Here is a 22,580-nt window from a genome sequence, read left to right as displayed (position 1 = left end):
TGGGTAAAATATTTGATATATTTTCCTTCTTCAAGGCATAAATAAGATGGCTCATATAAAACATTGAACTTGGCAAAAGGAGCACAATTTAGATCTGCCCAATAGTACAGTAGACACATTTAAAAAAGTAAATAACAATGGCCAGAAAACTTTAATAAAATAAATGGCAATGATTTTTAAACATTATATAAAGAAATATATTATGGCTTATAGGGTGTCTTTTCTGAAAAGGATGAAACCGTTTCAGTGTAGAACAATCCTGTTACACTCATTAAGGTTACAGGGTTGTAACTGATCAATATCAAACCTCTCTACAGAATAGATAAACACTATGATTGCAAAATATTTTTATATGATTCCCTGAGTAACAGAGCTGCATTGCTTCGAGTGATCCACTCCATTATGGTTAAAAACACTATTCAGTTTTACAGTGTCTTTTCTTTTAGCTGATCTTTTCGTCCAAAAGGTTTTGGAGGTAGGGTTAGGTGCATGTTGGGAGACATAGCTGTAAAGCATAATAACTACCATGTGGAGTATATCTGTGGTACAATAAAATGATTTAATATTTACAAGAAAGATAAGGTCTTATTTTATCTCCTATAGTTAATTTGTAACTTGGTCATCATACGGGAGGCATTGAGGCAACAAAAACAAATAGCTATTATAGTGGGTGGTCAAAAGTTGCATTTAAGGATCACATTTACTAGAGCTACCGTTATATTATGTGTCAGGCCAATTGACATTTACATAGAAGATGCGTCTTTTCATTTTTTGTGCATAGTTTATTTAAAATGTTGAGATAAAATCTGGAATGACCCGAAGATGAAACAGCTGTGGACATGAGTCATCTTATTGCTGAACAGAAACCCCCCTCTGTGTAAGTTACAGCTGTTTTCTGAGGCTTTACAGGTTTGCTAGAGAAAAATAATGAACAAACGAACTGGGAAGAAAAAGCAATCGTTACGAAGACCTGGAGAGGAGCTGTCCATGAAGGCACTCCACCATTGTGTAGCAGACAAGGAAAGAGCAACCAGCACAAAGGCACAGCCACTTCTCATCCATATCCAGCCATTGAAGGATGGGTTAGAAGGTATAGTTAGTAAAGTTAATTTTCAAACACAGGGGGGAAGATAAGGATTTAAAACATGAGGAAACAAGGCATCAGTGGCAAAAAAATTATTTTAAGGAAAACATAAGAAGTCTTGTGTGCAGTTTTCCTGCAGAGGAAATATTAATCAAATGAAATAAGTTATTTTGACAAAGCTTCACATTTTGACCCTTATGCAAACCGTAGTAGAAAACCAATGCTGACCATAGCGCCTCCAAGGCAAAACACACAAGTGGCGGTATCATGATATGGGGTTTCTTTTCTTTGCTGGGCACAGATAAGCTGATCATTCTTGACATAGTTATATTTTATTTAAGACCATCAGAGTAAGAGAGATTGGACAAATATACATGCCATACCGTACAAATTTAAACTCAAAAAACCTTCCTTGCACTTGAGCAGATGACATTAGGGTGTAAATCAGTTCAGAATACCACATCATTTTACAGTAACACACTGTGTCGTGTGAGCCTCCACTGAACTTTCTCATCAGCAATACATCCCAGAGAAATTCTACATTAGCAGCTCCAGAAGGTTGTAAATTAGAAATGAAGGCGCATGTTGTAGCACGGATCCACGGACTTGCACTACAGCTCTCTGAGGCCACACAAACCACAGTTTCAATTCTTCAAATAAATCCTTGTGCGGCTAGGCTGGCCATAAAGCAGTTATTCACAGCAGCAAAATCAGAAAAAGAGACTCTCATGATGGCTACATCTCGTCTTCTTCTTCTTCTCCCCTCTGCCTGTCCCAAAAGCCCCAGAGAGCATCTCAGCAGACAAAACGGAGCTGTCAGCAGACGTTAAAGGTACACGTCTGTATTTCTTTTGCTCTTTCTTTCTTTTTTTTTTTTTTTAACTTTCACAATATTTTCATATGTAGACAGACAGATTGATAGAAGAACAAACCCCATCTCTCAGTTCATCACATATTATGCTTCATAAGCCCCGCATTCCTCTGGTTTGTATGGCACTGAAGCAATCTGATCCATTTTAAATTTGGCCTCACGCTGATTGGTATGTCAACACAGGCTTGATTTCAACTGCCTGCTCAAATGTGACTGTGTTTGTTGTGCCGCCCATTCAAATCCAGCCGAGATCTGATGCAGAGGTGGGAGCAGGCTCATCAGATTTGAGCAGGCATTGTAAATCCAGCCTGTGTTGACTGACACACCAATCAGCCGTGAACAGAGCCCAGAGCCTGTGTTTGAGGCGAAAAACGCTATCTGTGCCTTCAAAGATGACGTCTTTATTTTATTCTTGCTTTATCTTATTTATTTATTTATCACTGTGTGAACACAGGAAATGATGTGATCTGTTTTTCTTTTTTATTTTGGAAACACTTTAAAAAGAGCACAAATATCACACGTTGGAGACTGAAATGAAGGATTTGATCCGGCAGATAAGATGAAGAGGCAGCCGGGTTTTAAGAGAGCTCTCTGGAGGATTTGGAGCTGTTGGCTGGGTGGGTGGGGAGGTGACAGCCTGAGAAGGGCCAAAGCCACAATCAAATGACTGCAATTAACAGAGGAAGCATAGGAGACTAGTGCCCCCAAGTGTTCACTTGCTGTATAAATATAAACTTAATAGTCTGGGTGAAATTACCTGGAATGAATCCTTTTTTTCTTTTCTGTTTTGTACCATACACTCTGAGTTTGGCACTAAAATGCTCTGAAATCCACAATTTAATTGTTAAGATATTTTAGAGTAATTCATATGAGTCTGTCACACCTCTTAATGTGAAATCATAAGCTGAGCTGCTCAGTGTTCAGGCTTGGGATTTGCGTGAATGTAATTTAGTTATATTTCCTTGAACATTTGTTTCTTTATGTCTTTTAAACTGTGTAATCGACTGTAATACACAGTTTTATAGAAAATAGGTTTGTGGTTGGCTGCTTCTGATTCGTGGATTGATTCCTCAATATAACCCCTTTAGTGGCAATTCTCCATGAAGTACCACTAAGACTGTATTGACCTACATTATTTCATGTATTTCTGGCGCTTTCAATAGGTCTTTAGCTTTTCTTTCCTCCTGATGTGACCCAGCAGCTAACATCCTTTAGAATAGACAAGCCTGATAGCATACATTTTACATCCATCTCTTCGTCGGTGGATAGTTTGCACCGGCGGACTGCTATCAATAGGTAACCAAGGTTAACCATGAAGGCCAGAGGACTCAAAGGATTTCAAAGGCAGACATTGTTCTTTTTTCCTTTCCGTTTGTGCTAGAAAGCAGGGAAGTTATAGACTTATCTCAGACAGCAGGCCTACAGTGTCCTATTAAAGGAGATTGAATTTCAAAACATACCTTTATTAAAACAGGCATAGGTGATGCAAATGAAATTATTCTAAAGGTCGAAGTGATTCAGTGTTGGTTAGAAAAAAAAAAAAAAAAGAAAGGTTTAATTAATTCTGGCCCAGTGTCAGCTGTCTTCATCTGAATATCCCGTTAGGTTTAATGTTGGGCCCATCCATTCCCTGAAGAGCTAAAGTCCAGTCTCTGTGGGTACCAGCTGATAGCAGGTAGACTTTGCCCTAAAGCGAAACCGCTGCTAAATGGTCTCCACAGCAGAGGTAAGGCGAAACATAATGAACTCCTGTTGTAATTAGCTTATTTCAATAAATAGCCTTAATTAAACACCTTTCTGCCGACCTTAAATATATAAAGAGCTCTTTGTGCCTTATGATGGAGGGAATAATAATTGCTTTACAGTTTTCGACACAAGCTAAAACAAAGTCAGCTTTATGTCTGATCTTGTGGTTTCTCTTCACAGTAGATGTATCCGACTGGTAATGTCTGAATAGGGAACAGAACATGATTTTATTTGATGGATAATTCTTTATAACTACAATAGATGAATTACTTGTTATGAAGATAATTAATGTTGGTTTTTATATCAGAGTGGATTTATTTGCTTTAAAATATTTCAATGTGCTCTCTTGCCAATATTATTTTTACCACAGCTTTTCATTGTCACTGTAATTATCACCTTATTAAATGATTAACAAAGAAATACCATCTTGAACAAGTTAGTGTTGTTTTTTTATTTCTTTTCTGCACATAGAACAGAATTGTAAGTTGTTTTTGCCTAATCTTTTTATGTGTGCGTGTCTGTCATAATGACAGCTGGATATCCTTTGAGATCAATTAACCACATTCTATCTGGCCAATAAAAAATACATACAGCTCTATTAAGTTAAGGGGTTTAAGGCCATAATTATGGATGTTAGTCATGGCTGGCTGTGTGTTTGTGCAATGCATCATTTTGTAATTACCCATTTATTTGTTCCCTGCTGACAGTGCCCCATTTGCCAGTTTAACATCACTGATGAAACCCCTGATACTCTCCAAAAAGATGCCTCTGGGCCTCAGCTATCACCTTAATTCGCTGCCATGTGCATTATATCTTCTCTTGTCAGTTTTGTGCTTAGGTTGATGGAAAGATTCGGTTATGTTCAGTGAAATGGACCAGACGAATGGCAACACTGCAGGGAGATTTGAACGTCACCCTCATCCCTACAGCCCTCCAAACTATGAAAGAAATCCCTACACTGGGATGACATACGAGGTTAGTGACACTGGCATACTTGAAGTCTTCTTGTAAAACAAGACACTCTAAACTATAATTTACTAAAAAATATATGTCTCAATAAAACATAACAAAGTCAGTATTATGACATTTTCATAAAACATTTAATCCAGGTAAGAACCATAAGAAATACAAAAAAATAATTTATCATATTTCCCTTAGCAAAACATTTCTCTAAAATTGCCGATCTTTAAAAGTTACAGTGTCATGGCTCAGAACAGAGGACCCAGTATTCAAGGCAAGGAAGACGATTACTTAACAGTAACAGTACAATTACTCAAAAGAGAGTTTATTTAAAAACAACTCTGCAGTAACAGCAGATAAAGCAGGAACCTCTAGAGAAAGGAAACGCAGGTTAGTGACCACTTAAATCCGGCAGGGCAAGACTATGAATGTGAGTCACTAACCTCGTTTAATAGCTCAGTCTGTGCCCAGAGAACGTGGTTGATGCCAGCATGACAACAAGACACGGCTGACAAAGCTCATTGAGTCCCAGATGCTGTAGCCCCGGAGGATGGAATACAAGCAGGAGATCAGATCCTCGCAGATGAAGAAGGCAGGATAATCCAGAGGGAAATGCCAGTGGCGAAAATGTGCTCAGGGTACAGAAACAGGAGATAAGATGTCTAAAGAGGTTACGAAGGGAAATCCAGGTCGGTGACAGGAAACAGCTCCAAATTCAACAAACAGGCAGAATCCAGCAGGAGTCAGCAGACAGGTCAGGCAAACAGATCAGATGGGGACAGACATGCTCAGTGGTAACACTAAGGTAACACTGGTAACACTGAAAACACTCTCACCACTGGCTTGAGAATAATCTGCTACTGATGACTGGGTGGAGTTAGATAGGTGAATGAAATGAGTAATTAAGCCAAGGTCATGACCAATATCATGACATCAGTTTGTGTATTGTATGGCACGTCCAAATATGTTTCTGTTAACATCCGACTGACTTTATAGGTTGGAAATGGGAACATTGCGATCGTCTCTCGTCCTGCCTCCTACGGCAACATAGTCCCTCCTCAGGAACCACCCCCATATGGAGGCAACCAGTACTACAGTCAGGATCCACCTGTGTATTCCCACGAATCTGAGGAGAACCCCTTCAGTGTCGCTGGAATACGGAGAGGTGAGGGCTAAAGAAAGAGAAAGTCATGTTTTTATTATGCTCAAGGTTATAAGTGGATAACTATAACTATATATATATCTTGAACTAAAACCATTCACTTTGATCTGTGCCTTTTGTACCCTCAGCTCTCTTTACCCCCAATTCATCACTAATGTCTTTAGATGATTGGATTAGAAGCAGCTTTACTGAAAACAGAATTTGCATTGCTAAAATAAAAGGTATTTAAAAAAGCATCTTAGGTTGTAAAAACAGCAACAATTAAGTTTTGAGTCGTGCTCCCTGTACAGGCTCTTTTGAAAATAGCAATGTTGTAAACACTGAAGATGCATATCATGACCAAATGTCAAGAGAAGTGGGTAGTATTTTCCATCGTTTAATATAAGCTAGTGCAGCAGCATTTTTACATCAACTTGTTACTTATGTAGAATTCATGTTTCATCCTCTCTCATAGGGTGAGTCAGACACTCAATGTTTGATAGTGGCATGTTAAAACATAGCACTCTATATTCACAACATTACAAATAACAGAAGTTAGTAGATGTGGTAGTTACAAGTCCAATAACAGCATTGCCTGATCTGAAACGGTTTTATGTTGTTGTTTTTTTTTGTGGGGGGGGGGGGGTTTATCAAGAGCAACAGTACATCCAAAAACCACATGTCGGATCCAAACTGGCCCCTAAACACTCCCTGTAAGCTCAAACCTTCCTTTTGTGCATGTCAGCAGAGGATCCGCCGTATTAGGACAATCCCGAACAAAGAAGTGGTTAGAGCGAGAAGATCTTTCAGCCCTCAAAAAGCAAGTCTGCATCAGTGCAGCGGGTGTAACAGCGAACAAATCGCAGAGGATACACTTAAGCTCAAATTTGAGTTCCACTGGTTTTGCTGCATACTCATCACATTGACCAATAAAAAATCACCAGTTTGGAAGAAGAAAAAGACGTGATGAATGGGATATCCTCCGTGAAATACAATAGTTATTTATTTTGGCTGTATAAATGTATTTGTAAGAAAGTAGCAAAAGTTTGATTTCATCTCAACCTGCACCACAGCACTATAGCAATGCACAGTGTGGCCGGATGCCGACCAGCCCCTAAGCATTAACCCTTAGCACTAACCCTTTGTTTGTGCGTCCACCACATTAAGCGCCATCGCAAACCTCTCCCATAACAGTGTTCATCTTACTTAGAGAACGAGAACAGAACAATAAGACTCCCGCTGGGTCAATGGCATACAAACTTGAAAATGTGGTTTTCCGACCAGAGCCAGTAGGGTGAGATTTCAGACCATTTACTTTGATTGCCATCACAGGGACTTAGAAGAGGATATATGAAGTACTTAGTGCTGCTGTAAGAGTGCTCATAATCTGAGAAAATGTTAGGAATAGAGAGGAGGACTTTCAGGGAACCTAAAGTAGAGAAGATACCAGAAACAGAGACCTGTTTAATTGATGCACATGGGGTAAAGGTAAAGCTTTATAACTCTTTTATTCCTGTCAGTATTGAGATAAGATTAAATATATCATCTCCTTAGATGGATATCAAATAGTTTCACCAGCCTTAACGGTTCACTTTACTCATAAATTCTTTTTTTTTATTTTTATATATATATATATTTTTTTTGTAATAATCACAAGTAAAAAGTGAAAAATTGCAAAAACAATTAGCAGAATGTAGAATGTTTTCAAACACTAATATTTGAAGAGTAATTGAAAAAGTTAAAGAAAAGATAAACATATAAATACATTCTAGACTAAATATAGTACAATAACATACAGCTCTATTATGTATATTATAGTATGTACATGACCCTGTCAGCAGTCATATTCCAAATGGTTATCTAGAAATTCTTGATGCCATGATCTCCTCTCTGATTTTTGATTGCAGCATACTCTGTCTGACATTCCTGGCTGATGAAATCAGAGAGAATGACGCATTAATCTGCTTGGCAATATGCTTCAAAGTCTGACTCTTTGTTCATACTGTGATACCAGTGGACCAAATATACCTTTCAGAGCTCCTTTATTCTCCTCCCAGAGATTTGCCACTAACAGGCGCGGTTCCTCTGTCCGGTTCAGTTATCTCAATTTGTCCCAAACAAACCGCTTTATAAGCAGGCAATAACAGTAATAGGCCTACGGGTGAGTGTCCATTAAACCTAAATAGAGGAAGTAAAATGACAACATAACACATAACAAACAGTTAAATTTAAATGTGAAGATGTAAATAACATGTATTCAAACATTTGGATACTGTGTGACCATCAATTGTATTGTCTATTATTTATTATTCTATCTAATTATCTACTATTCTATCTAAGTTTCACCATCATGACACACATTTTGTAAGCCAGTCTTTTATATTTGATTGTTTTTTTTTCACTCCATGCATCACTCCCAGGGCTTTTTGTTTTTTCTTCAGTGTCACACCTAGCAACGGAGCCAACTAACATAAACATTTTTATCATCTTACTTTCAGTCACTCCCAACCGCTAACTCAATAACTCTTAAGACTAAAACTCCTTATCAAGAACTGTTTGATTAACTTAGGAACTGTTTGAGAGGAGTATTTTTGGATATTGGCCAATTTTTCAAAAGAAAAAAAAAACAATCTGCACCAACATCAAATTTGCCATCATGCTTCTCTTTGAAAAACTCTCCATGTTGTGTTAAATTGTGGTGTTTTTCCTTGCTATACTTCTCCATCCCTTTTTTCTCCTGACATTCCACAGGTTTTATTCTGAAAGTCTACCTGACCCTGATGATTCAGTTGCTGTGTACTGTTGGGATTATCTGCGCCTTTATTTACTGGTGAGACACCGACTCTTAAATTCTCTGAAGCCATTTCACAAGCCTTAATATCCAAATTCCTGACATGTGACTTGTCTGTGTATGAAAGTACACCTGAAAAAGTAGAAGTTGGGGAATTCCCACTATGGGTACCGCTGGTCGATAAAGTATTTACCCTCATCGGCATTGTTTATGTTTTGTTGCCTGATATCTCCTTTTTTCAAGCCTGTGTAGACCCAAAATGAGACCTGAAACTTGTGTACATCACTTTTCACCCAGAGTTTGTGATTTATCAAAATGTATCAAAATATAATTTTTAATTTGTAGTTATAGATAAATGATTGTATATGGGCTAAAAATGGCTGTGGCTTGATGCAGTAATTTATTACAGATCCTGATTTAGTGAAGAGTGTTTATGTTTTAGACTGCATTAGTTGGAACCATATGTGTTTTATGTAACTGATGCAGTGGAAAGCGTTGGGCATGGCATTCAGCTTCTGCCTGTGGAATGTCCTGTCCTCTATAACTATTACATGCAATAATTCCCTTGCTTCTATTAAATAAATAGTGGCTATATTAAATAATCCTTCCTCTCTTTCTTCTGCTTTTCATGACAGCAACACACTGAAGACTTGGATTTATAACAACTACTGGTTCTCCTACACTATGATGTAAGCCAAAACACTGTAACCATTTTGACCCTTTGCTCCTGTCATTTCTAGTGAGTAATCTTCATTAAAGCAACACTGCGTTACGTTTAACCCAAGTATTAACCTAATCTAAAATATTTCTAATCTCATTTAATGAGCGTATAGATAATCTTGCCTAGTTGCCCTTCTTAAAAATCCACCTATGTTACTGTAGAGGGTTGGATCCGTCACTAAATGAGTCATACAGCCCACAAAGCCACTTCAAAGCAGTCTGAGCTCCCATTAAACCCTAGAGCTACTGTAGTTAAGATAAAAGTTGCTATCTGGCAACAAAACTGATGTGACAGTTACCTGATCAGACTTTTGTTTTTTTGGTCCCTGATTTTAGGATTTAATATAGATGTGTCAATGCTGGCGTTTTTTAAAAGTAACTCCATTACTTTTAATCTGGTTTTTCAAAGTTGCCTGCTATCAGATTCCAAAACATGGCCTGCTTCTGAATACTGCAAATGAATAGAATAGAATAGAAAGGAATAGAATAGAATAGAATAGAATAGAATAGAATAGAATAGAATAGAATAGAAATCCCTTTATTGTCCCACAATGGGGACATTCTGGTATTGCAGCAGCAAAAGGTTATAGCAAAAATGTGTGAAAAGTGTATAAAAATAACAGAATAAGTGACAGAGTTAAGTAAAGCAACAAACACAATACCGTGCTGTACAATTTTTATATAATATAAATACTGTGTATCTGGAAAATAAATAATCAATGTACAGCTGTGGACATTTTTGCAGTAATGGATATGTGAAAATATGTGATCTCTGTGAAAATATGAGAAAGTTGTGAAAAATCGATAAGAACAGAGAAGCCTATGTAGTAGAGTGGCAGCAGACACCATGAGTATTATCAAATGGAGTGGCATTTAACTTTTGAGTTTAAGTCTAGCACTCCTGGTAGCTAAACGTTACACAGTATTGTTTTAGTACTTCCATGTACCATGTAAAAAACTAACAGCAACACTATGACTTTAGCCCAATGCCTTTGTCTGTTTATAAGCTTCTTATTTGATATTTATGAAACACATTATGCTTATACAGGTCAGTGGTGCTGGTACTCATTGTGGTTTTAGCCTGCTGTGATAATATCCGTCGCCGGGTGCCCCTCAATTTTATAGCTCTGGGCACGTTTGTGAGTAGAAGCACCACCATCCAGGCAGCAAATTAAAACACCACCATCCTCGCCTTGTTTCATGTTTGTTTTTGTTTTTTCTTTTTGTGTGTTTGTGTCTCCCTTTCTCTTTCCAACTCAGACTGTTGCAGAGGGCCTGATGCTTGGATCTGTTGCAGCGTGAGTGTTTGTTTCGGAGGATAATCTCCACCTGATTCTTACTCATTTGCACTTTAATAATCCGATTTGTCCCAAATCTGATGCCGTGCTTGATGCAAGGCTTGAAGGCATCGATCTAGATAACATTACCAAAACAAAAAGTTATAAAATCATATTTTCTGGGCTTCTGGTTGGGAATACACCAGAAGCATTGAGGGATTGAACCAGAATCTGTGTAGATGTTTTTCTTTTTGGTATACAGTCAGTTTGCTATCTATTTTTTTTTAGCTACAAGTCATTCTGTCAGACATATCAGCCCAGGAGTGATGATCTCTTATCCAGGGAAATTATCATATTTATAGAATTTTGCTAGAATTAAAGATACAGTGCCTTCAAAAGTACACATTTTGTCACATTGCAATCACAAACTTCAATGCATTTTTTTCTGGATTGTATAGAGTAAACCAACAGTAAGGATATGTTGGGGAAACTAATATATATATTTTTTACCTTCTTAAAGATTTCCATGCATTTACATTCAAAACCATTTTGTCTGATACCATCACTTATTAAAAAAAAGAGGGACATATTTACTTACTAAGAAGGTTAGTTGAGTTTTATCTCAAATACCATTATTCTTTAGAGCTTCAGAGGTTTTTCAGAAAACAGTACTGATACAGCAGACAGGTCATGGGGAGAAGTCTTCGTTGGGTCAGTTCTGAACAAAAATATCTAAACAATTCTCCTAACTTCAATCAATAATTATTCTATATCCGAAAGTGTACGGCTCAACTAAAAACTCCCAAGAAAAGCTCCAAGAACTCTTGGTGAGCTAAGTTGAGATAAATTTGAGAAATATGTTAACTTTTATAGAATCTATGAATTTAGCCTGTATGAAAGGAAAGGCAAAAAACTGTAAGTTCTAGGTTCCAATTTAAAAAAAAACAGTGAGCCATGGATATTAAGGATGCTCTGATTAGACAGGACCAACACTAAACGTAATGCTTTTCCTGGTAAGTGCTTGTTTTGTCATTGAACTAACATCATAACTGTTTAAAAATGTTCTCCACTCAGTCTGACTGAGCTAATGGACTTTTGCAAAGTGGAGTGTGCAAAAAAGAGTATCATCTCTAAATATGGAAAGCTATTTTTAATTGTTAAAATGTGTTTACTTACATATCATTTCTATGTACATATTAGTCTGTTGTTCTTGCAGAGAAAAAAGCACTGAAATTGTGGGTTAAATGTGGCAAAATCAGCTACAGTTGTATCAGTTCAAAAATGATTATGAAGGTAAGCCTTACATTAAGGATTTCTCCTTTGGTTTGTGACATTATGAAGGTGGGAAAAAATTACATTTATGAACTCAATTAACATTCCCTCTGATAGAGAAAGACCCCTACTGTTCAGCTAATGCTCTCTGCCTACTTACTACTTACATAAAAAGGTTCATTTCCAACATGCAACTTCTGTTTGATATTTCTGTCTGCAGCTACTTCAACGCCGAAGCAGTTATGTGGGCTGTGGGTGCGACAGCTTTCGTTACTTTTGGCATCAGCCTGTTTGCTATGCAGTCAAAGGTAAGATCAGTCACACCGTCTGGGCCTGTGTTTGCAGCACAGCCAAAAGTGACATTTAAAAAACTGCAGCAGCTTATCGTTCTCTCATAACTATCCGCACTGTGAGATGTGTTTCCGTTGCAGTCATCTGGAACATGTTGGCCAGGTTTCCTCTTGCAGCACCAGCCGAGGTTTAATGCTTCGATAGGATTGCTGTCCGGGCAAAACGATGATTATTGCTGAAATCAGTGTTTATGTCAGTCTAATAATTTCTCACATCCGCCAGAGAGGCTCGGCTAAAGTCCTCTAAGCTGAGGTTTTTACAGTAAATCTGCAGTTATTTAGAAAGTCATAGCTTTAACTATAGACTGTCCAAAAATCCAGAAAAAAAAGGAACTTTACAACTTTAAAAAACTTCCATCTTAATAAAGCTGTATTGATTTTAAAAAAAATGCGTGAAAGTATAAAAACAATATAAAAAATAGCTGCATAAGGGTTTTCTTTGTTGCGACGAGGATGGAAACCTAATTAAGTGTAGATTTCTTATGCTTATATAAGCATACAGTATATAGTATGTTTCTATTGTGCTCAGAAGCTGTTGAGACTTAGGTTTTTTGACTTGATTATAGGATCAGAATTCAGACATGTTAATAATTATTTATTCACTCTGGGAAGAAGTATTTAATTATACACATATCTGCAGTAAGAATTCAGAGGCCTCAAAAAATCACATTAATTTGGTTCTACATTTCCCCAAATAATCTAGTCTTATTATTTCCTTAGCAACTGAATGACCCTTCTGTTTCTGTCTCGTAGCTAAAGGCTTGAACGTTACGCAATAAATTGGAATTTAGAAAACATCTTGAAATAAATGTGTGGGTGTGCTGGTCATTTCAATTCTGTTTGCCATTTCGTACTAAACAAAGGTGCCTGCCACTCAGCCTTTTGTTATGACTCTGAATCATTTTCTACTTGTCTCTGGGTTATTTTCTGCCCACCATGACCTCTGGTGATTTCAGCTAATTTCATGTGATCTACCTCTGTTGCACTCTTTGAAAGGAGGAGCTCATTCAGCTTCATTCATCTTTGGTCAGGGGTCCTTAATTATCTCATATTTCTAAAAGCTGTGCCAAAGATCCAAATAAATGTTAATAGGTTGTAGTATAACATTTACAGAATAACAAACAGGAAAGTCAAACATGACATGTATATACTTTTATTATTATCCTTAGAACTCATCAAAATACTTATCTGTATAGCTGATAGATACAGTGATGGGTTAGAACATGGATATATAATAGTAGGAAGGGATGAAAGTATAACGTGGATCCATAATGGGGGTGGGGATTGGCCAAAGGGTTTATACATAATCATGTTAGGGTCACTCTGTTTGCATGACATAAAGTCAAATGTGTCAGGACTCAGAACATTGGACCCAGTATTCAAGGCACAGCTGACAGTGGGATCATTTAAAAGCGTTTAATTAAAACACGGATCTGAGTAGCAGCAGCCAGGGCATTTATCTGGTTTAACGGTTCAGCCTGTGTCAGCTGAAGGTAGGATGCAGCTGGTGGGCTGCCAACGAATATCTCAGATGCTGCAGCCCCGGAGAACAGGCATTAGTCCGAAGCCAGCTAAGGCAAACCATTTAGATGGGAACAGACAGGTTCAGTGGTTGAAAGGCAGATCAGCTCAGTATCAGGTAATAAGAAGCACTCAGGTAGGCTAAAAATCTTCTCATCACTGAGGTCAGATGAGAACAGGCAGGCTCAATGGTTGAGAGGCGGAACAGGTAAGGATCAGAAAATCAGAAACACAAAGAAACTCTAAAAACACTCTTACCACTGGCTTGAGAGAACGAGAATAATCTGGCGCTGATAACTGGATGCAAGCTCTTTAAATAGAGGCAGGAACAGGTGGATCAGATGAGCAGTGATAAGAAACCTGGCAAAGTTAGACAGGTCAATGGAATGAATAATTAAGGAAGTGATAAGTGACAAGATCATGACATAATGGAAGAAAAGACACCCCATAACCTTTCATACTCTGTTATATAGTCTTTATACTGTAGCTTCATCTTTAAACCAGAGCAGAAATATTTAGTGATTTTATGTAAAACTTGTTTATTTCTAAACACTTCAACTGACTACATGTATTGGTGGAAATGTGGACTAATCAGTCAACAATAAATCTAGTGTATTGTTGACTGGATAATAAGGATTATAGCTATTACTATTTATAACACCCTTTCTAGGAATAGTAACTTGGTTAAAGAGCAGAAGCCTCACCATTTGGGGCATTCAATGTTGTGCAGCTGGGGTTAACACTTTTTCAAAAGTAATTAAAATTATAGCTTGGTTCAGGCATTGGCCAACTAAAAAAACAACAAAAAAACAGGTAATTATGAAGACTTTAGTACAGAAATAATAGCTTGGGTATGAATTATTTGCATTCTACTTATATTTAAAGGCCCAGTGATTCCATCCAAATGCATTTTGGCATTTTATGTTCTATAATAGGAGCTCCAAATTTTTGAAATAAAAATGTGAACGTCTGTAATTATGGCTCTAAAAGTCGGTTGTAATGTGCTTTAAATGTTATCGGCTACTGTTTAGAATAAAACAATGAAGATCTAAATGAGGAGAAACACTATGTTGTAAAAAGTGACCGCCCCGTTCGGGCTATATTGGCAGAGGGAGTGGTCACAGTCACAACCACTTAAGTTTAACAACTGGTCATTCAATGTGCAGTTCTAACACCTCTTGCTCTCCAGTTCACACTCTGCAAGAAGCCTTATGATCTCTGTCACTGCAACATAAATGTCAAACAGGCCACCTCGCATGTTCAGCTCATAGCTCCTCGGGTGATCAGTGTTCTCCTACAGCGCCATCTTTTTCCTGTCCATTTGAAAAGGGCACACAGGCCAGAAGGCCATATCTACTCTCCTCCTCTGTGCCTCTGCTGCACCGGGTTGATTAATTGCTCTGGACAATTATATCCAGAACTATTAGGATGTTCTTTTTATGTGAAACTCCAGTATGTCTTTGTCATTTCACTCTCTGCAGAGCCCCCTAGCTTCACTGCAATGCAGATGGCCTTCACGATAAATGAAGGCATTCCTTTGCACAGTTTGCATTTTTTTATTTATTTTCTTTATGAGAGAGAGCTGCTTTACAGGATAATTTTTCCTTTTGCCTTTCCTTCTTTTCTTTCATCAGTGGGACTTCACCCCTAAAGCTGGGTGCATGTGGATGTTTGCCTGTTCCTTATTGTCCTTCTTAATGATGTGTGCCATCATCCGATCACAGGTAAACAATGCTGGATTTATGCATAATTTTAATTAAGAAATGTTGTGGAGTATACTTTAAAATTAGAAATGTTTTATAGTTCTTAATTGTTCTGCTAATTTAACTGCTACTGCAATCAAAGGTTTCCTGTAACTGTCAATGAGACTAGTTATGTAATAACTGTATGTTCAATGCCTACCCAGGCGCAGGCGGTTATTTAATCAGATAATATTCAGACTGTTATATTGTTCTGTGTACACACATCCAACTGGCTGTTTCTTTAACTACAAATCAAAGTGTGGATTGAGATGAAATTCTGGTCCAACAGCTAAATCTGCAGACATGAGAAATAAATTCACAACAATATCCATTTAAAATATCAAGTCAAACGTATTTCAGTCACATGCTTTTCACTAAAGTAGTGAAACTCAACTGAACTATGAACTAATTTAATTTGTACACAAAGAACAAGAAATGAAAATGATTGAAAACCACAATCAATGAAATAATGCTGTTATATCACAGTTTGGAATGAGGTCAAATTTCTTTAATTTAGAGCAATTGGAAACTTTTCAAACCAATTTACAATACAAATCCAAGGAGGTAAAAAAGAAATTATTTGGTAAAGTAAAATTTTAGAAAAAGATCAGAACTCAATAACCTTTAGATATTTTGATTATTAGCTTAAAGGTATATAGATAGAGGATTTTCATGAATTTTTGAAAGGACCCACCATCTCCAATTAAAAAATGTAATAAAAACATGCACAACCCTGAACCCTATCCTGAGAGGGAACGCCTATTAAACGCGTGCAAGAGCATACACGAGCATGCAAGAGCATGCACGAGCACAATTCTTTAGGCTACATTTATTTAGATGATCCACCTGGAAAAAGAACATCCTCCATATACCTTTATTGTCTCCCAATCATCAGAGGATGTAACCCTTTTAGCTGCTTTAGCTAGGTTTGGTAATTAACATAATGGATCTAGCAGCTAACCTGTTTAAAAGCACTCTCTTGGTCATATTTTGGCAGACAAATGTTATATCACCATTAGCTTCTTTTTATCATGCTTTACAGGACAGTAAACACATGATCAATAATCATGAAAAACCCAAGTTGTTTAGCTTTTCATGCTTCCCCAAACTGTGCCAGACTTGCAGAGATGGGAAGTAACGAAGTACAAATACTTTGTTACTGTACTCAAGTAGATTTTTCTGATATTTTTACTTTACTTTACTACTTATTTTTATGGCGACTTTTTACTTCTACTCCTTACATTTTTACACAAATATCTGTACTTTCTACTCCTTACATTTAAAAAAATTGGCTCGTTACTTTAGTTTTGAATCATTTCAATGGAGTTACCGTTATTATTTTTCACGTCATCAATAACAAATTAAATCTAATTGGATGGGAATCTACATTGCATTTGACACACCACTACAAGATGAATCGACAGATTCGGCGGTATTCATTCGCGGCAAATCATTGCAGCTTGGTGGCGTTAGCATAGTAGCATGGACGACGAGATGATTGAAAATTAACACAACAGAGATCTAGTCCTATTGGCAGACATCCATTTAAAATGTAGGCAACGGCATGAAAAAAGTGGTTTCTACTTTTACTTTTATACTTTAAGTAAATTTACAAGCCTGTACTTTGTTACTTTTACTTGAGTAAAGAAGTTTAATCAGTACTTCCACTTTTACCAGAGTATATTTTAATACAAGTATCTGTACTTTTACTCAAGTACGGAAAGTGAGTACTTTTGCCATCTCTGCAGACTTGTGACCTCTGTTGACCTCCTCTTTGAAAAGGGGAGATGGAAAGAGGCTTTAGGACAGCTTAGCATTTTAGTGTTGTAGCAGAAAAACTAAAATCATTACAGCTGCTCAACACTTCCAGCTGCCGGCTGAAAAAAGTTGTAGAAGTGTTTGTTTTTCATGTTACCAACAGGCCCATTTAAGTTTTGGCAGCCAGAAGGTTCTGATTCCTGCGGCCTGCGTGGCCTTCCATTAATAATGCCTCTCTGATTTGAATTTTTTGCCAAAAGAGGAGACAAGCTTTGTGTCATAGAAAGCCACTTTGGAATAGTCAAATATTTTCCTCTTAGCCATTCTTGGGTGTTATTAAGTGTGTGTTTTGGGTCATTATCCCATTGCAAGAACCATGACGTGCAACAAAGGCCAAGCTTTCTTAAACTGGGCAGCACATTTCCTCTCTAGAATCTCTTGATAATCTAGATACCAGATTAAACAAAGCAGCCCCAGAACAGAGCAGAGCCTCTTCCATGTTTCAAATTAGGGACAGTATTCGTCATTTTTCCATCTGTGAACATAGTGCGGATGTACCTGTGCAAAAGATTCAATTTATGTCCAGCTCTCCAATGGCCAATCTCCCAGCAGATTTTGACCTGCCAACATATGGTTTGGCAAATGATAGTTTGGCTTTTTTATGATTTGTTTCCAACAATGGTTTCCTCCTCGGTTGTCTCCCTTTAAATCCACTTGGGCTCAGGCAATGTTGCGATCTGACCTTGATGTTCCTTGAGCATGAATTTCAACTTTAATCTCTTTAGGAGTTTTTCTGGGTTCTTTTGTCAAGATTCATATAATCTTTCTCATTGATTGTCCTCTGTTTTTCCCCTTTGGAGGTTGGCCTTAGATTTCTAAATAATATATGTAGTCACAAGAACACAAAGCTACTTGGAGATGGTCTTATAGATTTTACCATTAATATGGTTGTCTAGAACTTTTTTTCTTCACTCCCTTTTATCCATGTTGAGTGTGGTACACACCATGTCACCAAACAGCCCAGTGAATACAGTACCCTGTAGCACCATAGTGTCTATAAAGGCCCGCTGACTGTTTACAAGATTTTAGATACACGTGATGCTAATTACTGGACACACCCTAAAGCAGTGGTTCTCAAACTTTTTCTGTCATTCCCCACTTTGGACAAGGGGGAATTTTCAAGCCCCGCCTGTCCCCATCGCCCCAACACAATGCTAATGAAATATTCAACAATCTTAAAATTTTCCAATTTTATTGAAGTAACAAGTAGTATCTAAATACAAATCTACATCAAATAACAGCAAGCTCAAAAATAAAGAAAATAAAAATGCAGCTGTGTCAAAATTTGTATCAAGCTCAAAGATAGAAAAAATTAAAGTGCCACTCTGCAATCTGTTAATAAAAGAAAAGAAGTGAAATCCATCTGGCAAGACAGTTTATCCCTGCATTAGTGGCTGCAATGAGCCTGTTTTGCATTGCAGTTTCTCAAAACGGGGTTGCAGGCTTGATACTGCCACTCTCAAGTCATGCTCAATGTTCTGCTGAGATCTGTATTTTGTTTTCATTGAAGCAGCAGCTGAAAAGCCCATCTCACAGAGATATGATGTGGCAAAGGGAAGAAGAATGCACACAGCTCTCTGCCCGATGAGTGGATACTCGCTCTCCACTCCTAACCAGAAACATGAACATGTGGCTGTGTGAATCAAACGCCGTTATTTATTTAAGATAAAATATTTCAAATTCAGTTATTTATGATCAACCTGCGCCGTCAATCCCGGCGCATGTGCGCTTTATTTGCAGTCTGGACGCAAAAGTTAAACATGCTGTGTCTCTGCTCTGACTGCAGCGCTGATAGGGACTCCTGCAATAGCGGGGGAGAACGGGGTTGGGACGGGGGAGGCGCCCCACGGCAGCACCTGCCGCTGGAGGACAAGAAAAGGAACGATACGTGCTTTCACGTAAGAGTCTCCAAAAGGCGCTAGATTTGTTTTTTTGAAAAAGAGTCGCTGGAGGGGTCTGAAATATAGCGACAAAGTCGCTGAGTTGGCAACACTGGGGCGCGAAAGTTTATTCTGTTACAAATAATATGCCGACGTCACGTCAATCATTATTTTGGCACTTCAGTTCCAGGGGAAATTTTTCTCATATCTAATGTTCTTTTAATTAGACTGCATGTAGGCTAGTAATGATTACTTTGTGGGTTTGATTGGTCTAAAAAGCGGCAACATACAGCTATAAGGACAGTTTGCTCTCACACATTCTACATTTATAGTCACACACACACACACACACACACACCGGAACTTGGCGCGCCCCACCTGTCACGTCTCAATTCCCCACCAGTGGGTCGCGCCACACACTTTGAGAACCGCGGCCCTAAAGTAACATTAGTAACAACAGTTTAAAAGCAATGTCTTACTTTAATTTGTTCAATTTAGTAGAATTTTTTGACATTATTACTTTTGTCAGATTCAAGCTATTTCTGTGACCATTGTTGGTTTTTATTTCATCAAGACAAGCTTAAAAGATCTTCTAAAGCACTGTGCAATTTCCAAATGAAGTTTCCGAATGAACTGAACAACCAAGACATTGCTGCCCATTTAATCTGTCAGGCGGTGCAAGAAGATCAGCATAAATAAAAAAAACCATTTTGCATGGATCTGAGTGGAGGTGATTTCATTTAGAAAGATTTCAGAATTTAATGTTCAAAAATAAAAGATGTCTCCCAGACACCACCAGGAAACAGAAAAAAAATCTGAAATAAAATTTGAAATGTGTTAGACTCATTTGTGGAATTAATAATTATAAGACATTTTTCATATCAAACCTCTGCTTATTATACCTCTGATTCTTTCTTCAGTATCTCTACATCTTCTACGCCTACCTGGGAACTGTGCTGTTTTCTTTCGTAAGTACACTCAAACCCCTGTGAAAGTAAGAGCTTGTCTGCAGCAATCAGGATCAAAAAAATCATATGAAAACATGCTTTAAAAAAAGAGAAAGAAACCAACATCAAAGAAGTTTTAAAGTCAAGCAAATGCATGTGGCTCAGCTTTGATCCCACAGGCCATGCATGCTGCCACTAGTGTTTGTCACAGTCCTTGATGTAACTCACACGTCTCCCTGCCCTTTAATTTCAATTATGCACTCGATAACAGCAGTGGGCTTCATTTGTACGGCTACGTCTCCTAAGTGCTTTTGGCATTAACAGCAAATGTTGTGACCCATCCGTCAGCTAGCGGAACAAACTGCAACCTGCATGCAGAGCTGAACAGGCTGTCAACAGCAAGTCACAAGTTATTTTCAACTGCACTGCTCACGCTGAAAAATAATTTCTATGTCTGTTGTTTATATGCACAGTAGCATCTCTGGGAAAATAAAAGCCTGTGTTTGTTTTTAGAGCCCAGCTAATAACTGTCCTTTTCTCTTTCATCATAAAAAAGCATGCTGCCTTCAGATGTCAGGGGTGGTACAGTTATTTGTTTCTCTGTCTCTCTGCAGTACTTGCTGCTTGATACTCAGTTGATTCTGGGGGGGAAACACCGGAAGTACGAAATATCTCCTGAGGAGTACATCTATGCTGCCCTCAGCCTCTACTTGGACATTGTCAACTTATTTCTTCTCCTGCTACAAATCATTAACTGCTGCAATTGAATCTGATTATTCTCAAGCTTATTTAAAGAACAGTAAAAAATAATTGTTTTTATGAGAGTATTTTTATTCTCCAGGCATGTTGCAGCTATATACAAACATCAGCAGTAAATTCAAAACAAAACAATTTTAGTGCATCAGGATGTTGAAATATCCTTGAGGCTTTTAATCACTTTAAAAAAAACTTTCATTGTTCTTTTGTGTTTGTTATCAACTTGCTTGTTAATCAATGTGTCAAAAAAATTAAATTTAATGCTTTTTTTTTTAAAGAATCTTTTTAAAATTGTTTTATTTGAAGTTATAATGGGGCTTGTATTGTCATATAACCATGATAGAATTTAAAAATATGTACAATAAAAAGTGAGACCGAGCAAAAGGCATCTGAGAAAAAAACTGACATTGTTTCAGTTAAACTCCCACAATCCTGACACACACAAATGACAATGGCGTCGGATGCAGGAGTTTATCCTGCAACCAGAGGTCCCAATCTAGTACCTACACCAGCTCTGGCTTTCAGTGTCGTTGTGTACTTGGGCAGGACACCTGCATTGTCCACTGATTGTGGTCAGAGCTTCAGTGGCGCCAGTGTATTTCAGCCTCGTTCTGTCATTGAGCCCCAGGGCAGTTTTGGCTACAATGTAGCTTGCCACCATCAGTGTGTGCATGAATGGGTGAATGACGCTTCAGTCGAGTCGCCTGACTTGAAAAAGCACTACATAAGTACAGGCCATTCACCACTTACAAACACACCCGAAACCAAAATAGCTGACGCATAAAAAACAAGTATCAGTTATTATCTTGGACTAGTTTTCACAATATGCTTAAAAATGACCAACTGTGGCCGATACTGACATTAATGCAGAATATATCATACATCTGCTTCATGTTAACGCCTTAAAAGGGTGTCAAAGTGGTTCCAGAAAGGGCCACGTCACGTGGCTGCAGGTTTTCTTTCCAACAAAGCAATAGCAACCCAGACTCCAGTCATCTCATCAAGTGAGTCCAATCTGAACATGATGACTTGATGAGGTGACTGGAGTCTGATGTGCAGCCACACGGCCCTTTCTGGAACCACTTTGACTCCCCTGCCTTAGAAAACTGAATGGAAGCTGCTGAGAGTTTCTTTTTACTAAACATAACTGCTATAATATACCTTTGAGGATTTCCCTGTACTTCAATAATAATGATCTCAAAAAGTCGCTGAAAGAAAAATCATATTCCTGGAAAAACTTTGATTTTGAGAGGAAGTCAGATATCAGCTGCATTCCACATTCCACAAAGACAGTCATTCACATTTGCAGTGCACCTCTCAGCAGTCTGTGTGGCACTAGTGAATTGTAATAAAAGTCACTAATATTAAATGAAAGTCCTTTATTTGACAATAGACAGGAAAAGAAGTGGAAAGAGATGTCAGGACATGCTGCAGGTGAGGATTTGAACCTGGGAATGCTGCATGAAGACTACAGTACGGTCCTGAGACTTTAGACTTGATGCCATTTTATAGCTGCCTACACCTCAATTTAAGGTGCATTAACCCCTTTATTGTTTGATCCACTTTAAATGGACCCAATATGTTTTACTAATTTATCTGAACTCAGGTGAACTCTGGTAAGGATAAAAAGAGACGCCCTATTTGAAGTGGTTTCGGTCCGCTTCCAAACAGACTCAGGTGCTCTTATGACTTTAGCCCATGTAA

The 22,580-nt window shown here is 37.9% G+C and overlaps 1 protein-coding gene across 1 annotated transcript; it reads left to right on the top strand.

Annotated features, from left to right (window-relative positions):
- The first annotated feature begins 3,583 nt into the window (after positions 1-3,583).
- On the top strand, positions 3,584-21,274 carry zgc:110410 (uncharacterized protein LOC553618 homolog). Its single transcript, XM_038275910.1, has 11 exons — positions 3,584-3,681; positions 4,528-4,676; positions 5,658-5,826; positions 8,554-8,632; positions 9,229-9,282; positions 10,362-10,452; positions 10,574-10,611; positions 12,083-12,170; positions 15,368-15,457; positions 20,094-20,141; positions 20,735-21,274. Exons 2-11 carry the CDS (start codon positions 4,560-4,562, stop codon positions 20,885-20,887), a joined length of 927 nt encoding a protein of 308 aa, XP_038131838.1. The 5' UTR covers positions 3,584-3,681; positions 4,528-4,559; the 3' UTR covers positions 20,888-21,274.
- The last annotated feature ends 1,306 nt before the right edge of the window (positions 21,275-22,580 follow it).

This window comes from Cyprinodon tularosa, unplaced genomic scaffold, assembly GCF_016077235.1.
Source record: "Cyprinodon tularosa strain WSP-4 unplaced genomic scaffold, ASM1607723v1 ctg98, whole genome shotgun sequence".
Taxonomy (NCBI): Eukaryota; Metazoa; Chordata; class Actinopteri; order Cyprinodontiformes; family Cyprinodontidae; genus Cyprinodon; species Cyprinodon tularosa.
This window is presented reverse-complemented; position numbering and strand designations above follow the sequence as displayed.